Source organism: Crinia signifera, chromosome 2, assembly GCF_055691185.1.
Source record: "Crinia signifera chromosome 2, ASM5569118v1, whole genome shotgun sequence".
In the NCBI taxonomy this organism is placed as follows: domain Eukaryota; kingdom Metazoa; phylum Chordata; class Amphibia; order Anura; family Myobatrachidae; genus Crinia; species Crinia signifera.
Window position 1 is genome coordinate 348788020 of NC_139218.1, and position 20543 is coordinate 348808562.

The 20543-nt window shown below is 44.9% G+C and overlaps 1 protein-coding gene across 1 annotated transcript in view; it reads left to right on the top strand.

Moving 5' to 3' along the window:
* Positions 1-20064, top strand: part of WDFY2 (WD repeat and FYVE domain containing 2) — a 30256-nt gene extending 10192 nt beyond the window's left edge. Inside the window, exons 2-10 of the mRNA XM_083169709.1 lie at positions 585-639; positions 1605-1755; positions 2872-2984; positions 9956-10082; positions 12505-12610; positions 14674-14775; positions 16118-16248; positions 16382-16490; positions 19414-20064. Of these exons, the coding sequence (XP_083025835.1) occupies positions 585-639; positions 1605-1755; positions 2872-2984; positions 9956-10082; positions 12505-12610; positions 14674-14775; positions 16118-16248; positions 16382-16490; positions 19414-19443 (924 nt within the window). The 3' untranslated portion in view covers positions 19444-20064. The remainder of the gene's footprint in view (positions 1-584; positions 640-1604; positions 1756-2871; positions 2985-9955; positions 10083-12504; positions 12611-14673; positions 14776-16117; positions 16249-16381; positions 16491-19413) is intronic.
* The last annotated feature ends 479 nt before the right edge of the window (positions 20065-20543 follow it).

The window sequence follows — 20543 nt, forward strand, 5'->3', positions numbered from 1 at the left end:
GCCATCAATAGAATACGCAGAATTACTGCAATGTCATTTTAAAATTTACTATCAAGTCATATTTCAAAATAAGGACGTATACTAGGCGTATTCTGGTACAAGTTATAAAATAATACGACATCGAAAAATACGAATCTCAAAAATACGACCCCTCTGTAAATTATGCTGGGTGATCTGGAAAACATGAATTGTTGAGGGTACTTGAGGACAAGGTTGGGAACCACTGCTCTGACATCTCCACATTCTGAATTCTGTGGAGCTTGGTGCAATCCCACATTTAGGATACTAATCACCAATATTGGCTTTGTAAATCCATGGAACCTTGATATGCAGTGTACTGGGAGGTGGTCCTGATATGTATTTGCGCCCCTTGTGGTAGTCTGTGCGCAGTGCAATGAAGTTATTGTGTGGTAAATCAATGTAGCAGTGCAGGATGGAATGAGGCCGGCACTAGTGTGTGGATGGGCATCCTACCCAAGAAAGACCCTGCAGAGAATCATGCAAAGGCTTTTGTGAAGTACTCTATGGCTGTGGTGCTATACACATCTGTCACATAATAAACCATGTTCTTCTTCTTTCCTCAGGAGTTTATTTTAGCTGAAGATTATAACAAAATGAACCCATCAAGAACATACCTTGGTAAGGGAGCGGCGATATTACTGCCTGTCTGTAGTAGATATAGTTTGCTGTATTTGCAGTGAATGCAATGGGCAGATATGATGTATACATACATGGGAGACCACAGATCATTGGTCCATAAATTGACCAATCCATTACTGCCTCTGTCCGCTCCTGGAGCCACTGGCTAGGTGGACTGATTTTATTTTTTTTGCTTCTTTCAGCCACAGAATGTTTCTTTCTATTATGGTCGGCTTAGTTACAGTGACCTGCTATTTGCTAGCCTGTTTCTTATCCTAATTTCTACACCTGCATTCACTGGTACTTCGCAGTAATTCGATTGGGTATGGTTCCTTGCTCGGCCCTATTGAGGTCATTGGGTCGACCACTGAAATACGTCTTAGGTCGACATCTGAAATAGGTCGACGTGGACAGGGTTGGAAGGTCGACACCAGCATTAGGTCGACAAGGTCAACAGTCAAAAGGTTGACATGAGTTTTTCACGATTTTTATCCCAGAAGTCAAAATGGACAACGTGAAAGTGGACCGCGCCCACTGTGCCTCGTGCATTTTATTCTCCCACCACGCGGTAGTGGATTGTAGGGCATGAAATACCGCCTGTCCACATGTTGGCTTAAAAAAAATCGGAAAAACTCATGTTGACATTCCAACCCTGTCAACCGTAGCCACGGTGACCTATACAGGCCCTGTCGACTTCAGTCCTAGTGACCCTGTCCCATCAGATTATGCTTTTGGAAAATGTCACCCCCAGGCCATATTTTTGTTCCTTTCATTTGGATATATTCATGAATCCCCCACATTGTGTTTCATCCTCTCTAACGACAGACGCTCCTGCACATCATAGCAGATAGACAATGAAACAGTAGTTCTAGGTTTTTCTCCAACGAAGGGACTCTAGCCGTAGAGATGACTATTGTCCACCAAAATGGTAAGTGGCAATAACTGCCCGTTGTGTTTCAATGCAGCGCACCAAAGCCGGGTAACCATGGTCCTGTTCATCCTGGAGATGGAGTGGATGCTGAGCACAGGTCAGGACAAGCAGTTCACCTGGCACTGCTCGGAGACTGGAGAACGCCTAGGGAACTACCGCACAGCAGCCTGCGCTTCATGTCTACAGTATCCTTTCACGTTCCTACAGGAGTACCGCCGTTCTTACTGGAGTACCACCCATCATGCCATTTTGTTTCCATATGTGTGGTGCAAGTTTTATAGAGGGTGTCCTCCTATGGTTAATAGTGTTGTGGACAAGTCAAACCAGAACTACAGAGTAGTGTGAACTGCACAAATGGTTTAATTTTTAAGAGAACTCGAATCGCAAAAATATTCTTATTGTGGCGAGTGTAGAGTGAGGAAGAGCTACCGGCAGGATTCCTCCAGCACACGGCAATCATTCCGGCAAAAGAGACCTACATCCTACATAATAATAGGATGGCAATCCTACATTACCGGGGGAGTCCAGGAACGGAGCATTTTCTACCTGAAGGAGAGGGTCAGGTAGACAACCCTGGGTTATCCCCATATATTGTATGGATGTCGGACGGGGTCCCGACAGGCATTCACCCAACGTCGGTATCCCAACTGTCAAAACACAGACAGCTGGGTTCCCAATGGCCACCCACGATTTTCCCTCATGAGGGTCCATGACCCCCATAGAGGGAGAATAGAATAGGTGGCTCGCATATCACAAATTCAAGTTTGGATGCAATTTGTCTCTTACGTTTGATCCCAGGCCAGGAGTGATGCTGAGCTGGACGGACGCGTGTATAAAGTTATCAGCTGTATGTACAGTTCACAGTTCACTGCAGTGGGGATCTGCTGCAGCTGGGACACCTGCTCATGTACTACATTCATCCATTATCCAATATAATAAAAGGCTAACTGTGCACCTCTCCTCTGTGGGGAGAATGCAAGTGTTGTGCATGCTGGTAGCCCCTAGATGGCACACATCAGTGCAATTAAACTTTGGGACATGCCTGAATTGTCGCTCCATTTGTGCATTCACAGCCAGGTTTGCGCACATTACGGTTATGATGTTCCGTCATTTTGACAGGCTGGTAAAAAGTGATCTTTTCTTTGTGAACCCAACGCATGCAATTTACAGCTGACATGTGATAGTCTGATCTTCTGATTGCTGTCACTTAAGGGAAATGTTATTTGTAATTAGAGAATTCATGTTTAGAGTAAAGTCAGCGTTTGGCTTCATGAGTTTATTTCTTGACATTGGCCTGATAGATTTGACGTGGAGACAAGACATGTGTTTGTCGGAGATCATTCTGGACAGGTTACGATACTGAAACTTGAACAAGACAACTGCAGCCTCATTACCACATTTAAGGGTCACACAGGTAAGCTGGCCGGGCAGTTGTATGGAGTTCCGATAACTCATGCTGGTGTTCTCCCAGTTGCACAATGAATGGTCTGGCCAGACAAGTTGTATGCAGTTATCGGCCAACTATGTGGTGTGTGAGGTTCCTTGTATGCAATCATCTATGTGCAATTTGGTCTATTACATAAGTGCATAATATTTACTAATCGTTACTTGAACCCTTTGTGAGTGTCAGGTCATCTCGGAGCTGCACTAGCACCTATGAAATTCTTTCCTAAAGTGCCCCCTTCACCTAGCTAAAGCCCTGGGCCTGCCCTGTGCAGCTGTGTTTCCCATGGCTCCTGCGGTTCTCTCCGCTATTGACAAAAGCTTGTGATCTCCCATCTCCCCTCACTGCCATTGTTATTATAATTGTATTTATAAGGCGCCACAAGTGTTTCGCAGCGCCGCACAAAGGAACAGTACAGGGAGACAAAACTTAGCATTACAGTAAATAAATGACAAAAATAGAGTACAGGTAAAAAGAGCGCCACAGATCAATACACATTACAGCTTAAATGTAAGTAGTGAGGACCTGATCGACGTGCTACTAGGGGCTGGTGGCCAAAGATGGAGATGTGTATGTGGACGAAGATGGTCACTGAGTGTTGGAGTACGGGAGAGCTGTGAGTGAAATGTGATGAGAAGAGGGCTTTGACAACAGGAGGGAAGAGGGCCTTGCTCTGAGGAGCTTACAATCTAGTAGCCATTTACAAAAGGCTACTAGATTTAGGCAGTTTCCTACCCTCCTGCATTCAGCAGGAGACTCCTTGAAATAGCAGCAATCTCCCTCATGTCACCTAGCCCACATTACACTGTTAAATTTTTGGGGAAAAAAGAAATGAGAGACAGATACATTTACATTAAATCATCAGCGTTATTTCCCAGCACTTTACCAAGTACAGTATCTCTTACTAACTGCTCTGGGGCTCATTTACATTTGGAGCAAAGTCATTTTACAAGGTTCCTCTCAGATGTAGCAGCACTCACCCATGTTTCTAGGTGCCACGTTCACAATCTCTTTTCACAATCTCTCCATGGAACTAGACACACCCTTTAGGTGGAGCATGAAACGCCCCCTCAATGGGGTGCTGTGTAAAATTCTGCTACCAACTATAATCTCCCTGAAACTAGTTTTCAAAAGTAGGCAAGTATGGGTATAGGACACCTTGTCATTAACTATTTTGAGGTAAGATTTATCAAATCTTGCATAAAGGATGTATTACCCACAGCAATCCATTGCATTCTAGCTATAATTTATTCAGTGCATTCTAGAAAATAATACCTATAATCTGATAGGCTGCTGTAGGCCACACCTTTATTCTTCTTCTTATTTTATGTTTTAGATCCCTCATCCTATTGGCGAGATTTATTGGATCTTGAAAGTAGATAAAACACCAACTAACCAACATAATCATTTCTGTCCTAAACCATAAAGTATCACATTTTCTGCCTCTTGCAGAGTTTTACAGGTTTAAGAACCCAATCGGCTTCTAAAGGTCCCTATACACTAGGCTGAGGTATTGCATGCAGCCTCACATATGACGCCTCCACTCCCTGGTGCTAGATTGCATGCAATATATCGTATTCGGCCATTGCGTACAGTATATCGATATATCACTGCCTGGGATATAATTTATCCTTGGTGCATCAGTGACAATCTGCAGATCCGATCCAATGCACACGGAACCACACATCGGATCAGAATCCTAAGTAAATGACATTCAGCCAGTGGCATAACTACTGTAAGGCAGCCCCAGCTGCTGCTTGGGGGAGCAAGTGGCAGCAGAGTCTGTGTGGGCGCCAGCACCCGCTCGATGCGCTGACATGCTGCTGCCTGCCACTGCCCACTGGCCGAGCACCGGAGGCGAGTTAGTCGCAGCGCAGGTGCGGCCATGGCAGAGATGCCAAATCCCCCCCACTGATTCAATTGACTGTACACAGAGCCGGCTATTGCATACTGTGTACAGGATGGGCATTCTAGGGTGGCCTGGGATGCGTTGGAGTCAACGGAAGCAGCAGTGTCTGCTGGCTGCTTTTTTCCTCTCACCTGCTTCAGCTTCTCCGTTATGCCTGGGGGTGGGGGGCCACAAACATTTTGGCAGGGGGGAGCAAAATGTATAGTTACGCCACTGCATACAGTTGTACACTTTTCACACAATTTATCTGCTGGATGCGTGGGAATGGTGCAGGGTCCTATCAGGGAAGTGTATGGCCACCTATACTCATTTCATAGGCTTTGCTAGACAAAAACGATAGAAGCCGATTGGTTGCTCCAGGCAACTTTTTCCACTTTATCCATCTCCACAGCATAATACATTCCCCCCTTTAAGGTTTGTTTTTTGAAGGTTGCTGAGAATGAAGGAATTAACACTGACCTCTAATTACTGTATAACCATCTGGTAGTGGAGATGTTCTGTTATAATCCAGCTCTGTCAGCGATTGGGTCGTTACATAGCGAGTAAAGTAGTGGCAGCCGTCTAATGCTGGCCATACATCAGGATGATCTTCCAATGGGTATGGGTCATTGGGTCAACAGCACAAAGGTCGACCACTGAAGGTCAACATGAGCTATGGGAAGGTCGGTAAGTCATTAGGTCGACATGGGCTAGGTTGACGGTCAAAAGGTCGACATGGGGTTTGTCGACATAAACACTAAAAAGTGCACCGCGCCCCCTTACATGGCTCACCGCGCTCACCATGTTTCGGGTTCACTATTTCATTCTCCCGCCATGCCCTCGTGGATGGTAGGGGATGGAATACCGTCTTTTGACTGTTGACCTAATGCTTGTGTGAATCTAATGACATGTCGGTCTTCCCATGGCTCATGTCGACCTTAGTGCTGTCAACCTAATGACTGTATACCCTTTCAACAAACCAACTAGCGCATTACTGCCACACAGTGCTGATGTCATCAGTTCGATTCCCACCATGGCCTTAACTGTGAGGAGTTTGTAAATTCTCCCTATGCTTCTGTGTGTTTCCTCCGGGTGCTCCGGTTTCCTCCCACAATCCAAAAATATACTGGTAGGCTAATTGGCTTCAAACAAAAATTAACCCTAGAATGCCTGTGTGTGCGTGTACATGTGGTAGGGAATATAGATTGTAAGCTCCACTGGGACAGGGACTGATGTGAATGTTCAACTATACTCTGTAAAGCGCTGCGGAATATGTACAGTTGTCTTCAAAATTATTCAACCCCCACTGAAATTGAATGTTTTGGCCAGTTTGACATTGATTTTGATCATTCAGTCATCTTGCTTACATTTACATGAAAGAGGCACTTGTAGGTCAGAGAAATATAAACTTAAGTTTATAATGAAATAACCACAAATGTCTTTTCTGTGCTCACATCATTATTAGTTTTTATTCAACCCCCAAGTGACATTCAATCTTAGTACTTAGTACAACATCCTTTTACAGTTATAACAGCTTTTAAACGTGAAGCATAGCTTGACACAAGTGTCTTGCAGCGATCTACGGGTATCTTCGCCCATTCTTCATGGGCAAAAGCCTCCAGTTCAGTCAAATTCTTAGGCTTGCGCACTGCAACTGCTTTCTTTAAGTCCCACCAGAGGTTCTCAATCGGATTTAAGTCTGGTGACTGCGATGGCCACTCCAAAATGTTCCAGCCTTTCCTCTGCAACCATGCTCTAGTGGACTTGGAGGTATGCTTGGGATCATTGTCCTGTTGAAAGGTTCAACGTCTCCCAAGCCTCAGGTGTGTGACGGACTGCATCACATTTTCATCCAATATCTCCTGGTACTGAAGAGAATCCATGGTACCTTGTACACGCTGAAGCTTCCCTGTACCTGCAGAAGCAAAACAGCCCCAAAGCATAATTGACCCTCCGCCATGCTTCACAGTAGGCAAGGTGTTCTTTTCGTCATATGCCTTGTTCTTCCTCCTCCAAACATAGCGTTGATCCATGGGCCCAAACAGTTCTAATTTTGTTTCATCAGTCCACAGAACACTATCCCACAACTTTTGTGGTTTGCCCACATGACTTTTGGCATACTGCAGTCGACTCTTCTTATTCTTGGGAGACAGCAAGGGGGTGCGCCTGGGGGTTCTGGCATGGAGACCTTCATTACGCAGTGTGCGCCTTATTGTCTGAGCTGAAACTTCTATACCCACATCTGACAAATCTTTTTTCAGTTCCTCAGCAGTCACACGGGGACTTTTATCCACTCTACGCTTCAGGTAGCGCACAGCAGTCGAAGTCAGGATCTTCTTTCTTCCACGACCAGGTAGCATTTCAATAGTGCCCTTTGCCTTGAATTTGCGAATGATGCTTCCTATGGTGTCTCTTGGTATGTTTAACTTCTTTGCAATCTTCTTATAGCCATTGCCCTTCCTGTGAAGACAAATCACCTCTTCTCTTGTCTTCCTGGACCATTCTCTTGACTTCACCATGTTTGTAACCACACCAGTAAATGTCTAGAAGGAGCTGAGTATCACAGTCATTTTAAAGCTGCCTAATTGGTGCTTATTATGCTTGATTGGTGCTCGGTGACATCCACAGGTGTTTTCAATACCTGATTGAAAACAACAGAATTAACCTCTCTTCTTCAGAGTGGTAGTCTTTAAGGGGTTGAATAATTGTGGCAATGAAGAAACCACAAAATACACATTTACTACTGTGTTATATAAACAATTGATGTCAGTTTAGTTGCATTTGGTTCTTTAAAACGTCCTTGTAGGATTTCATTCTGAATACAATTCCAAATGTACACTATAGTCCCTAAACCCCTTTACAGCATTGGGGGTTGAATAATTTTAAACACAACTGTATGCGCTATATAAGAAACTGTTAATAAATAAATAATAAATAGTTGATGTTGTGAACTAATGGATAGTGTTTGTTGAAGCAAATGATAATCATTTGTTTGCTCCCAGACACCAGAAAGCAAACACATTGTTTGTTCCAACTAGTTTGAACAATCCAGTGTTAGAATTTTCAGAAATGATTGTTCTGGTGTAGGGGAACTGGGTGAGGAGTAAGCGGACGCTCATTAGCAGTGTCCGTCTGAAATGAATTGGAGGAGGTGGAATTCAAGCCTTACTCCGGGTGTGATCCCTCTCCTTAAACTGTCTCAAGTCGACTTTTTCTAGTAGACGTTTATTCAGACATGAATATTGAATTAAAAGGTGAAAGATTATTGTATTGAGCTTTAACAATGTTAGTGTCTATTTTTGTTTTTGAGCCACCACTCCTATATTTGAAGAGAATTCAAACCGTGGTCCAAATGTAATAGGGTGTGAGAACCAGAAAGTGAGAGATTCTGGGAGAGTTTTCTCATTTTGTTAAAGCGGCAATCATTCACACTGAATAACCAGGTGGATTTTGCCATGTAAATGATTACCGCTTATTCAAAATTGGAAAACTCTCCCAAAATCTCTCACTTTCTGATTTTCACACAATATTACATTTGCCCCCAAGACTGAAAACGTACATTTGTATTTAGCGCCTGTGAACTTGTCAGTGCCTTTTTTAATTCTCTTATGTATGTCTTTATCATATTCTAAAGGGGTGTAAACACGGGACTCAGTTCAGGCGATTTGGACTGAGCCCCGTGTGTTACCAAGATGTAGTTATCCGTCAGAGATTAGACCGCTTAACTACCTTCTGCCCTCCCCAGCTCAGTGGTGTAACTACTAATTCTGCTCCCCCCTGCCGAAAATGCAGGGGGGCGCCCCCGCTAGGTTTACCAACAAACGCCCCACCCCCCCAATGCGGCCGTTACCTTACCCAGTGGAGGGGAGCCGGGGTGCGGTGGATGGGAGCCGGGGTGTGCGGAGGGGAGCCGGGGTGCAGTGGATGGGAGCCGGGGTGTGCGGAGGGGAGCCGGGGTGAAGGGTGGATGAGATGTTACCTCCTGTCGCATCTGCGCCTGGTCCCCGCTCTCCAGTCTACTGCTGCTAATCTAAAGTGACACTTGGAAAATGGCTGCCTACAAAAAGCAGACAAAAACTGTCTGCAGTATGGGGGCAGCCATTTTCCGAGTGTCACAATTTGTATTAGCCGCGCTTCAGCAGCAGTAGCCGGGACTCGGGAGAGCTGGGACCCGGCACAGGCGCTGGCGGCAGAAGGCAGTGAGTAATGTCCCGCAGCCCCCCAGGCGCCCACACCCGCTCAGCGCCTCCCCGCCACCGCGGGGGCTGTGGGACGATAGTTACGCCATTGCCCCAGCTGCTGCCAAATACATAGTGCAGGCGGCGTCTAGTGATAATATTCTTGCCTGCACTGTCTATTTGGCCGGGCGATGGTGACGCTGTGGGGCCACGCATCGCTATCGTCCTCTGTGTTACTGCCTAACCTTCTAGGTGATTTTGACAATGTAGTCACAATCGCCTGGTAGAATGGTGTTCACGGCTTGAGTGTTGGTGACACTCGCACTGGTCTAGTACAGTGCGCTGCTGTTGGGGAACTTGATCTATTTTATATTTTTCCTTTTGACACACCACAAGTGCTTAATGTGTGCAGGATGCATGCGCGATGTGGCCGTCGTGGGGGGGGGGGGTGCTGCCGGCTCACTCCCGGCGGGGGGGTGGGGTGTCCCGCGATGTGGCCAACACGTTGCTGGGGTGGGGAAGGGGGGGATTCGCGATGTGCTGCTTGGGGGGGTGCGCGTTGTGGCCGCCGGGGGGGGGGGGTGGTGCGATGCTGCTGGCGCGGGGTGCGGGGGGGGAAGGCCATGTGGCCGCCGTGCTGCCGGGGGGGGAAATGTGATGCCGCTGGATCACTCACCGAACACCTGTGAGTTCCTTCCTCTGGCTCTCCTGCTCCTCTGCTGCGGCTGACCTGCAGCTCACTACCGCCCTCCAGTGGCCGGTGCCCTAGGCAAATGCCTAAACCTGCCTAGTGGAGGCGCCGGCCCTGGATGCATGCAATTGTTTAGCCATCATGACTGACTTTATAACTCTGTGTCCATTGTTTTCCCCCACAGCCGGAGTCACTGCTTTGTGTTGGGACCCTGTGCAGAGACTTCTGTTTTCGGGCAGTTCTGATCATTCCATTATCATATGGGACATTGGGGGAAGAAAAGGAACTGCACTAGAATTGCAAGGACACAAGTAAGGGATGTGCTTCAGTAATTGTTAGTCATGCCCTATGTATGTATGTATGTATGTATGTACAGTATGTATGTATGTATGTATGTGGTATACTAGTTACTGAATGATTTATGACTGCAGGTGCTTTTATATGTAAGTATATGTTCTGAGATGTTAGCTACCTGTACCCAATCCCACAGAGACTCATCCTTATACACAGGGAGGCCCAATAGTGACAGTTGCTTGGAAACTGGTTATGCAGCATTACAGCTACTTGTGGAAACACATGTCTAGCTGTGTTTTCAGTCACTTCTTCCATTTAGCAGGATTGCTCACTGTCTCCCAGTCAGCTGGAGTCCAAAATACACTTGCCCAGTTCTTCTAGTATTTTCAGCATCTGCATCCATGCTTTTAGTTATATGTCTGTAATTTAAAATAGTGGATGCTAAGCTCTGTCCTCAAAGCACACGGTCCAGGTTTCAAGATCTCCTGATTAAGCACAGGTGAATGAATTGGTACCTCGGTCCTCCTTGAATTTACCATCTGTACACAGCCATTAATATACTTCAAACCTGGACTATAAAGCTGGATACACACTGGTAGATATATCTACAGATGGATCCGTCGGGACTGACCTCACAATTGGGAAATGTGCCTGTCCACTGAGCTGTCCGTTACTGGTGGCTCCCGGTGCGGCTGTGCGGGCGGTCGGCGGATCAGCCTTACGCACAGCACAATGTGCCAGTATATCTTTGGACATATAGGGCATCAGCTGTGGTGTACAGCCGACGCAATATATCTGTGAACGACACTGTTCCCAGATATATCGCTCGTACACACACTGGCCAATGGTGCATCGATATATCAGCCAGTGTGTGTACGCACCTTTTAGGCTGCCTTAAAGACCATGTTTGGAAATCACAGATCTAATACCTTTTTTGTATACTTTAAACCAAAGGTTCTCAAACCCCAGCAGTAGTCCAAGTTTTGAGTATATCCATACTTGACCACAGGTGACTTAATTAGTTCCTCCTTCAATTTGATTTCACCGTCTGGTCTCGAGTGTGGATATCTAAAATACCTGGGCTCTGTAGTAGCAGTGTTTCAAAAGCTGCTTTGGAACAATGGGGCAGATGTATGAACCAGCGTTAAGTGCAAAAATGCTCTTAACGCTGGTTAACTGGGGGGATTACGATTCTTCCAATGTATTACTAGCGCACCTAACGTGCGCTAGTGGCAGCCCACCGAGTTACGCTCGGCGGGGCTGTCCCCTGTAATCCCCTCCAGGGATTAACGGCCGGGGCGATGTATTAACAGCCTTCAAGGCGTTAATTCACCCCGGCCGCTTCGCCAGCTCAGGGCTAGCGTTGTCCTATCCCCCACTGTGGGGACAACGCTAGCCCTGCGTCTGGCTTGGGCTGCGCTGGAGCGGTTTTAGCGAGATCTCGCGCATGCCTAGAAAGCCGGCCGGGGGGGGGGCGGCGAGTGCGCATGTGCGGGGCAGCGAGGGAGACGATAAGGAGAGCTGTTCACGCTGGGGATAACGGCTCTCCTTATCAGCTGGGATGGGGTTAATACATCTGCCTATAACGTTTGCCCGCTTCTCCACGTTATGCTGGAGAAGCGGGAATCGTTATTCGCCAAACGTTATAGGCAGATTAATACATCTGCCCCATTATCTGATGTGACGTGTTTTGGTAAAAAGAACCACAGTAAGAAAATGTGACCAGTGGTGAAATATCCATCAGAGGGCCCACATCCTAAATTATGCCTCCTCTTTCCTATAGTGTTTGTATGATGTCTGATCTGATAATTTCTCATGGAATATTAATTAACACGGCCACTGGACACTCGATATGCTTTATTTTGGCAGGTATTCAATGCCGGTGCGAGGGTTAAACTGCGAGGATCACAGAAAACCAGTGATCCTCGCAGTTTAACCCCCGCGCCGGCCGCTCGCACTATGCAACGTTCCGGGGGAATCCTCGCAGTCACAGAACGGCGAGGATTCGCCTAAACTGCGAGAGCCGCGGCTAGTGCAGCAAACTCGCTGTAATTAGCCTCGATTCTCGCAGCTTTTGGAGGCACATTCGCAAATTCCCCCTCGCTCAAAAAACGGAGCGAGGGGGAATTTGCGTATGAGGGGGGTCAGTTGAATACTGACAAGGTGAGCGGTGACTGCGAGCAAAAAGTCCTGCTCGCAGTCACCGCTCGCCCACGGCATTGAATATATGCCATTGTATTTATTTTTTTGTTCATTTTAAGTTATTTATATAGCAAACACTTGGTGAACGCCACAAAGATAAGGCTTTAATGGAATGCTTCTGTTTAGAATAATGTATATTATATATGATTTTTCTTTCTTTGTCAGTATCTGTGCTTTAGGCCTAACTGTAAAAATGTCTAATAAAATATTAGATTTTGTTTTCTCATTTTTCGGCAGTGATAAGATTCAGTCCATCGCCTACGCACACCACTCCAGGCAGCTCATCTCCTGCAGTGCTGATGGTGGGATAGTGGTGTGGAACATGGATGTTGAAAGACAGGAGGTTAGTGGGTTTAAAAAAAAAATAGGTACTTGTGTATTATCACGGCGCCCATCGCATCGCAGATCATAAGGCATGCGATGCGATTGGCACCCGATGGTATACAATTAAAAATTGTGTACCACTGTATATGGCATACAATGCGATGCGATTTTAAATTGGGTACTTGTTTCCTAGCACGGCCACAATCGTTGGGATCGTGTACCTTTAAGTTAAGGTACACGATCCCAACGATGGACCCGATTTCCTTTGAAATCAGGTCCATTTTGCCGGCAAAGGTAAAAAATCGGGGGCATCGCGTCGGTCGGGACCATTAACATTGGTCCCGACGCGATGCCCCCGATTTTGCCATAGGCTTCAATGTTAAAATATTTTTTAACATTGAAATCGTGAGCATCGCGTCGGTCTTGTGCCATTATAATGGCACAAGATGAGATGGACTTGATTAAGTCCATCTCACATTGAAAAAAATGTGAAATGGGACAATATGACCCATTTCACATTATATATGGCCCCGTCAGGGTGACCCATTAGGGTGCTTATACAATTTAAAATCATATAGGGGACTTATACAGTTTTAAATCGCATTGCATCGGTGTGTATGGCATGCGATGCGATTAAAAGTCATACGACAAAAAAATATATTTAACTGAATCGTGCAATGAGTTTTTATACTGCTTATCTCCCTCCTTATTGTTGCCCGTGAAAATTCAGGCTCTGAAAAGGGCCGCGTGGACATCTCTATCCTGTATTTAACCAATCGCCAGCAGGAAAGCAACATTTGTGCAACGGTTATATTTATTTATTCATTTTCTCCCGTTTATAATTTTTTTATTCAATTGGTCATTCTGGCCTTTCTAAATTTCCCTTGTGAAGACCTATTATGTGTGAAGGAAACCGTTTCTCAGCCCAGAATTCCCGGTGCCGATAAGCCGGATGGTAGACTCAGTCCTACTAATGGTTCCTTTGGTGATCGACAAAATACAATATTTAAAAAATGCCTGACTTGCCAATTTACATTTTTTGGGTAATCCAAGGTTGTCCAACATGTTGTCCAGGCATTGGCAGAAAGGAGACTTTTACAGTGCAGTAGCAATATTTCTAACTTTTTGTGTTACTGTTATTCTAATTGTTTATTTTTGGTTTGATCTAGGTAAAATCTGATTGTACCCTTTTTGTAGTGTGTTTTGGCCATTACAGCCACCCCTGTCATTAATTGTGCAGATAATCTAGCATACAGCCCAACATAAGAAGAGTTCAGTGAACAAGTCAAGGTGAAAGTGCCAGCTTTTTCAGCTAACCCTTCTTTATATTCCTACACTCCTGGAGCTGCCCCATTCAACTGCAAGATTGATTAGATAGACAGTGTCTAGATAGACATTTAGGGGGATATTCAATCTCCGGGGAGATGCCCGCCGGGCCCTATTCAATGCTGTCTTCCCCGACAGCATTGAGCAGGGTATCTCGGCAGAACGAGCCCAACATCACTAGCTGTCGGGCTCGTTCTGCTGGGAAGTGACGAGCTGCTGGCTGCAGCTCGCCACGCCCCCTTTTTGCTCCCCGGCAGGCGGGACAAGGAATCCCGCCTGCGTGTTCTCGGTCGAGCTGACCGAGAACGGGACTGGGTCACGGCGGTCGAGCAAGCTCGACTGCTGTGACCCTGACATTGAATACCGCCCTAAATAGGGCAACCAGGTCAAAATGTCGACACGAAAAGGTAAACGTGAGTTTTTCGCAATTTTTTTTTTGTCACTGTCCACATGGATCCCCAATTAGTGTAATGTGTACCCTTGCTGCACTCGCCATGCTTCAGGCATGCCTCTATGCCAACATGGATGGTGAAGTAAGAACAAGCCGGGTTAAAAAATAAATACTTTTTGACCCTGTCGAACTATTGCATGTCTACCTTTTAACTTATTGTATGTCGACCTTTTCGGGTAGATCTATTGACTGCCCATCTAGACACTGTTGATCTATCAACAGGAACCAACGTAATGCATAGGGACATGACAATTGAGTGTTTGGGGGGTTTATTTGTGACTGTTACTGTGTCTGTCGTACCCCAGACTCCAGAATGGTTGGACAGCGACTCCTGCCAGAAGTGTGATCAGCCTTTCTTTTGGAACTTCAAGCAAATGTGGGACAGCAAAAAGATTGGCCTCAGGCAGGTGTGTATGTATTCCTGGATGTCACTGTGGGGAGAGGTCATTCAGTTAAACTGTCTATGGGTAGTTCTGTTACCATGGCAGCTTTATAAGGTCCGTTACGCATTTGTGTTATTACAGCATTTGCTGTTCTATATAACTTCGGTAGCTAGTAGTTGTGAGGATTAGACAATAAATGGGCGCCTATGATTATGGTATATCATCTTTTTACTGTGCACCAGTTTTATGTTCCTCTGTGCGACTCTGGATGTGGTAGGCAGCTTCTACTGTATATCAGAAACTAAATAAAAAATGGTCGCAGGGTTTTTAAAGCTGAAATCCATGTGCTGGGAGTTTAAAAAAAAAAAAAAAAAAGAAAATATACTCATCCATCCAGAGGTCTCCAGGGCTGCTGGGAGATGTAGTTCTCCCAGAAGCTGTCTTCAGTGGGAATTACACTGGACACACACACACACAAACCCACCTCTGCTATAGGAGCTACAAGTCCCAACGTTTGATGCAGAAGACAACACTTCAGAAGGTGAGTCATTACAGACCAATTAAGCTAAATAAAAGCTTCCAATTGCTTAATTAGTCTGCAGAGGGAGTGCCGCCGTGGTTCCAGAGCGAGTCCCGGTGTTTTTTTTTTTCCCTAAAATTTTCGACTTAAAAAAAAAAATCAGACTTCCTTTGGAGATATGAGAAAAGATGTATGATTTCCAAACAAATCTCTGTCACATTGTTAGTCCCCTTATCGGGTAGCAAAATCTGGCAGCTGCTTGAAGAACCCTGTTCAGTGGGATTATTTTTAATTTCTTGCTTGCAATTTAATCTGCCCCTAGGTGGCAGTACTAGACCAGGGCCTGGTCATGTGAAGTTAAAAAAGATCAGTTGTGATTATTCCCAGTGCTTCCAAAACACTTTTGAATCATGGAACCTTGGAGCATCAGAATTTTTTATTTTTATTTAAATTAGGTAATCTGTGTTTATATTCAGTTATATGTTGAGGGCCAGCATTCAGTTATATGTTAAGGATTCACTTGTTTGTTACATATTTTATGACTGGAATAAGCAAGCACCGGACTTGTCTTTTAAATTGACCATACATAATTTTAAATGGTCATGGACCACCAACCCCCAAGTCCCTCAGGGTGCCATGGCACACCATTTGGGAAACACTGGATTATGCTATTTTTGAAGCATGTTTGTAAATGTTGTAAATATAAAAATAACGGATGACCAGAATGTGAACTGCACAATCCAAATTGGTGCTGACCCTCACTGTCTTGTGGTGTTTTATCCAATGGATTTTAGGTGTTGTTCCATTTCAGAGGTGACTCAGAATTTCCTATTTTACCATTTTCAGCACCATTGCAGAAAATGCGGGAAAGCGGTTTGTGGTAAATGCAGCTCCAAGAGGTCCACCATTCCTCACATGGGCTTTGAGTTTGAAGTACGTGTGTGTGACAGTTGCATTGAGACCATCACAGATGATCAGTAAGTGAGCAGGAGCACAGATCGGAATCTAGATCTTTATGTATAAAGTGAAATGAGTTGGACCCTGAGCACCATAATTTACCTGCGACTTCTTTTTTTCTTTCTTTCTTGTCTCCTATATTCTCCATGTTAGACGTGCACCAACTGCATCTTTCCACGATAGTAAGCACAATATAATCCACGTCCACTTTGACCCAACAAGGATCTGGTTACTGACATCAGGAACAGATAAAGTCATTAAGGTTAGTAATTTCCCAGCTTCCTACTAATTGTAGACTTAAGGCCCCCATACACTACTGCAATTTGAACCGATTTGGATGGATCGGACCAAATCACATGTTTGACATCCCATCCGACCCGATACTTGGTCCTGTGCACATTGGGTCGGACCCTAGAGATTGAACATGCTGCACATACTGTAGGATCTATTGGATCGGACCCATCAGCGGCAACCCGTGTGCAATTTGTCGCATGTAAAAATGGCACATCAATGCCAAATTGTAAGTGAGCTTCCAGGGGATAGGGGGTGAGTGTGGATTGGGGTGACACCAGGATGGATCACTCCGAGACACACCTCCTGGCGCTTAGTCAGTTTTAATTGGTTCAAATGAACTATATTGATAAATAATACGATTTTACAGCTGCAGCATGCACTTCTGTGAGCCCGTCTCGACTCACAAAAAAAGAGAGACAATTGGGGGGGGGGGGGGTTGAAGTGAATTGCGCTGCTGATTGGAAAGAATACTGAAACAACACACTGATTGGCTGAGTAAAAATGGATGCTGGACACACTGTTACTTTTATAGATTTTATATGGAAAAGATATATATCAATAGTACATAAACATACATTTATGACATAAAAACAATACTAAAAAGCAATACTAAAAATATCTCATGAATTGGGATCCCATTTAGGTAAGCATAAATAGCTTTAGCAAATTTTCAGCAATGTAGCTTGTATCAGCCAGGTTGTGCAAACATATGCATAAGGTGGTAATTTGTAGTAACAAATAGGGGAAATTGTCCAATTTATACAGAGTCTGGTTTTACTGTATGTGGACTGACCGGTAATATTTGGATCACAAAGAATAATGTGCAGTCACAGGTTTTAGATTATGCTCACCCTGAAGAATAGCACTTGCTTCGTGCTGGTTTGCGGGGGTCTCCAGCGAGTGGTCCCAGTTGTTATGGGGGATGTTGCTCCTTCCAGATGTAGCTGTCACTCCTCTCGGCAGCACGCCGGTGTAGCCTGCCTGTAGTCAGAGACGAAATCCCCGTACTGACCACGGCGGTATAAGGAGTGACTTGGACAGTGGATAGGATGCTCCGCTCTATTGTGAGTCCAGGCTTCCTTGGTGTAGCGACTGATGAGGACAGCTGATTGCCGGCAGCGAGGAGGAAAGCTGCACTTCAGCTGGGGGTAGGAAGCAGAGTCAGCGGTGAGCTGGCGGGTGAGCCTGTGCTGCGGTGAACACAGTCAGCATGGAGCGGCTGGTTGCCGGCAGCGTGAGATGGGCTGCGCCTCCACTTTGAAACAAGCTGGAGGTTTGCTGAGTGGATCACCTATTCAGGTGTGTTGATGACGTCAACGCGTTTCGTTCCCGTAACTGGGATTTTTTCAAGACCCAGGGTGAGCATAATCTAAAACCTGTGACTGCACATTATTCTTTGTGATCCAAATATTACAGGTCAGTCCACATACAGTAAAACCAGACTCTGTATAAACTGGACAATTTCCCCTATTTGTTACTACAAATTACCACCTTATGCATAGGTTTGCACAACCTTGCTGAAACAAGCTACATTGCTGAAAATTTGCTAAAGCTATTTATGCTTACCTAAATGGGATCCCAATTCATGAGATATTTTTAGTATTGCTTTTTAGCATTGTTTTTATGTAATAAATGTATGTTTATGTACTATTGATATATATCTTTTCCATATAAAATCTATAAAAGTAACAGTGTGTCCAGCATCCATTTTTACTCAGCCAATCAGTGTGTTGTTCCAGTATTCTTTCCAATCAGCAGTGCAATTCACTTCAAACCCCCCCCCCCCCCCCAATTGAGCTTCCAGGGGAGCTCAAGGGGAATCCGGTCTTCGGACAAGTCGGACTAGTGTATCCTGTTAGGTGTGATCCTTTTTCGGATGACAATAACCTGTTGGTTCAGTGTTTTTTGAATGATGGTAATTATTGTGCTATCCAATTACAAGCCATTTTTACTGCCTGGAAAATGATTCCTGATTGTACCATAACATCTTAGGGTGCCCATACCCATTGCGATAACAGCGTGCAATGCAACGTGTTATCGGGCGGATCGCAACGCATGCGATTTGCGTGCAATGCGATTCGCGTTCAGTACAAAAAGTATGTGCAGCACATACCTTTTTGTACAGTGTGATGTGATGCGATGCCCATGGGAATGTGTGTCGCATTGCATGTTGCTTATCGCAACATGTATGGGCACCTTAAGGTGGACCTTCTTTGTAGTTGTCAGTGGTTGAACAACACTCAGGAATACGTTTCAGTATCTCAATTTATGCGCTTTTTTACAAAGTTCACTCCCGATTCTTACTGTGTTAGCATTTATTATGTAGGTTTGGGGACCTTGGAATTGTTATATTGTCCTAGCCATTCCTGTGGCACCTAGCCTGTTAGCAAGCCTATGAAGTTATTATTTTTCTTCCCTCTAATGCAGGCATGTCCAAACTGTGGCCCTCCGGCTGTTGTGAAACTACACATCCCAGCATGCATTGCCATAGTTTTAGCATTCCCTAATAGTAAACCTGTGACAAGGCATGATGGGACTTGTAGTTTTACAACAGCTGGAGGGCCATAGTTTGGACATGCCTGCTCTAATGGAAGTGAAAGAAGCCCCAACATGACATCCTATTGCAATCAGACACCCAGCTGATAGTGGGAAGGAGAACAAACCTCTCTATGGGGATTATTACACTGTGTCTTCATCAGTGGTGGATCCCTGTGCATGGGCTTTCCTTGGGCAGTGGCAATCTCTGCTCTCGCCCTGTCTATTGTGACGCTATCCATTATCATTTTATATTTTATGTTCTTTCACCTCCTTATGTCTTAAGTATGTCCATTTTTATAACCCTTTTATTTAATAATAATGATATTGTTTATTATGTATCTATTATGCAACAGCTCTGGGATATGACACCAGTTGTATCTTGATGATATCCTACATATGGGTCATGAAGCCAGTACCACACGGTGTAGAAGAATCAATGCCGATTCTGAAAAGGAGCGCAGTAGCCGGAGGACCTGGAAAGGCGATACTGTCATTTTTATTATTGCTACTTTAAACGAAAAGTGTTGTTAACTAATCTGAGCCTGGGCGTACGACCGTCCTCGTCCTTGTTTGAACCTCCTCCATGGGTGATTTGTTTGGTTTGTCGTTACTATGCAGACGTTTCTATGCTATATACTGGAGTGCGTAATTTTAGTTGGTGTCCCAAATTGAGGGGACCCTTCTAGTTGTAATTCAATCGGTTTGGCTTTCTTTGCATTACGTCTTCCTGCAGTGTCGGTTCCTGTGGAGATCCAACTCCTGTATTGGTTCCTTTAATGGCAGCTAATTCATTCTTTCCCTACTGTGGCTTTATACATCCTTACAAGGAGCAGAACTGCTTTTCCGATTACTGATATGATAAATACCAGTGCCTGTAAATGGAGGTTACAAATTGGGATAAGGCTCAAAAATGTGCTCTTAAAATTCTGTATTTTTCATGTGTATAGATTTTGCCCATAGGTTTTCCAGGAATCTGGATGCAAGAAATAATGGTTCGCTTGTAATCTGTATTGTTTTAATAGGTTAACATTTAGGTTGGATCTCTGGTCTTACTATATGGGGTGACATATAGTTATTACCATCTAGTTTGGAGGCTTTAATAACCCTAGGACATTAATAAGAAGAGACGTAGAGTTTGATAGGATTATGGACCCCAGGTTGGTGATTGCTCTGGAAAATACTCAGATCCAGAATTAAGGGTTATTTCCAGTTTATAATTTAGGGGAGCACAGTAGTCACTTGGGGGTAGATGTATGAAGCAGTGATTAAGGAGAAGTGGCCCATGGCAGCCAATCAGCCGCTCTGTATAATTTTATATCATGCAAATTATAGATGTTCCTTCAGTGCTGATTGGTTGCCATGGGCAACTTCTTCTCTGGTTCACTTCTTCTCCCTTATCACTGCTTCGTACATCTGCCTTTTGGCATTTTACAGCAGCAATCCAGAACTTATTGATGATGCCGCACAATTTCCACATTTGCCA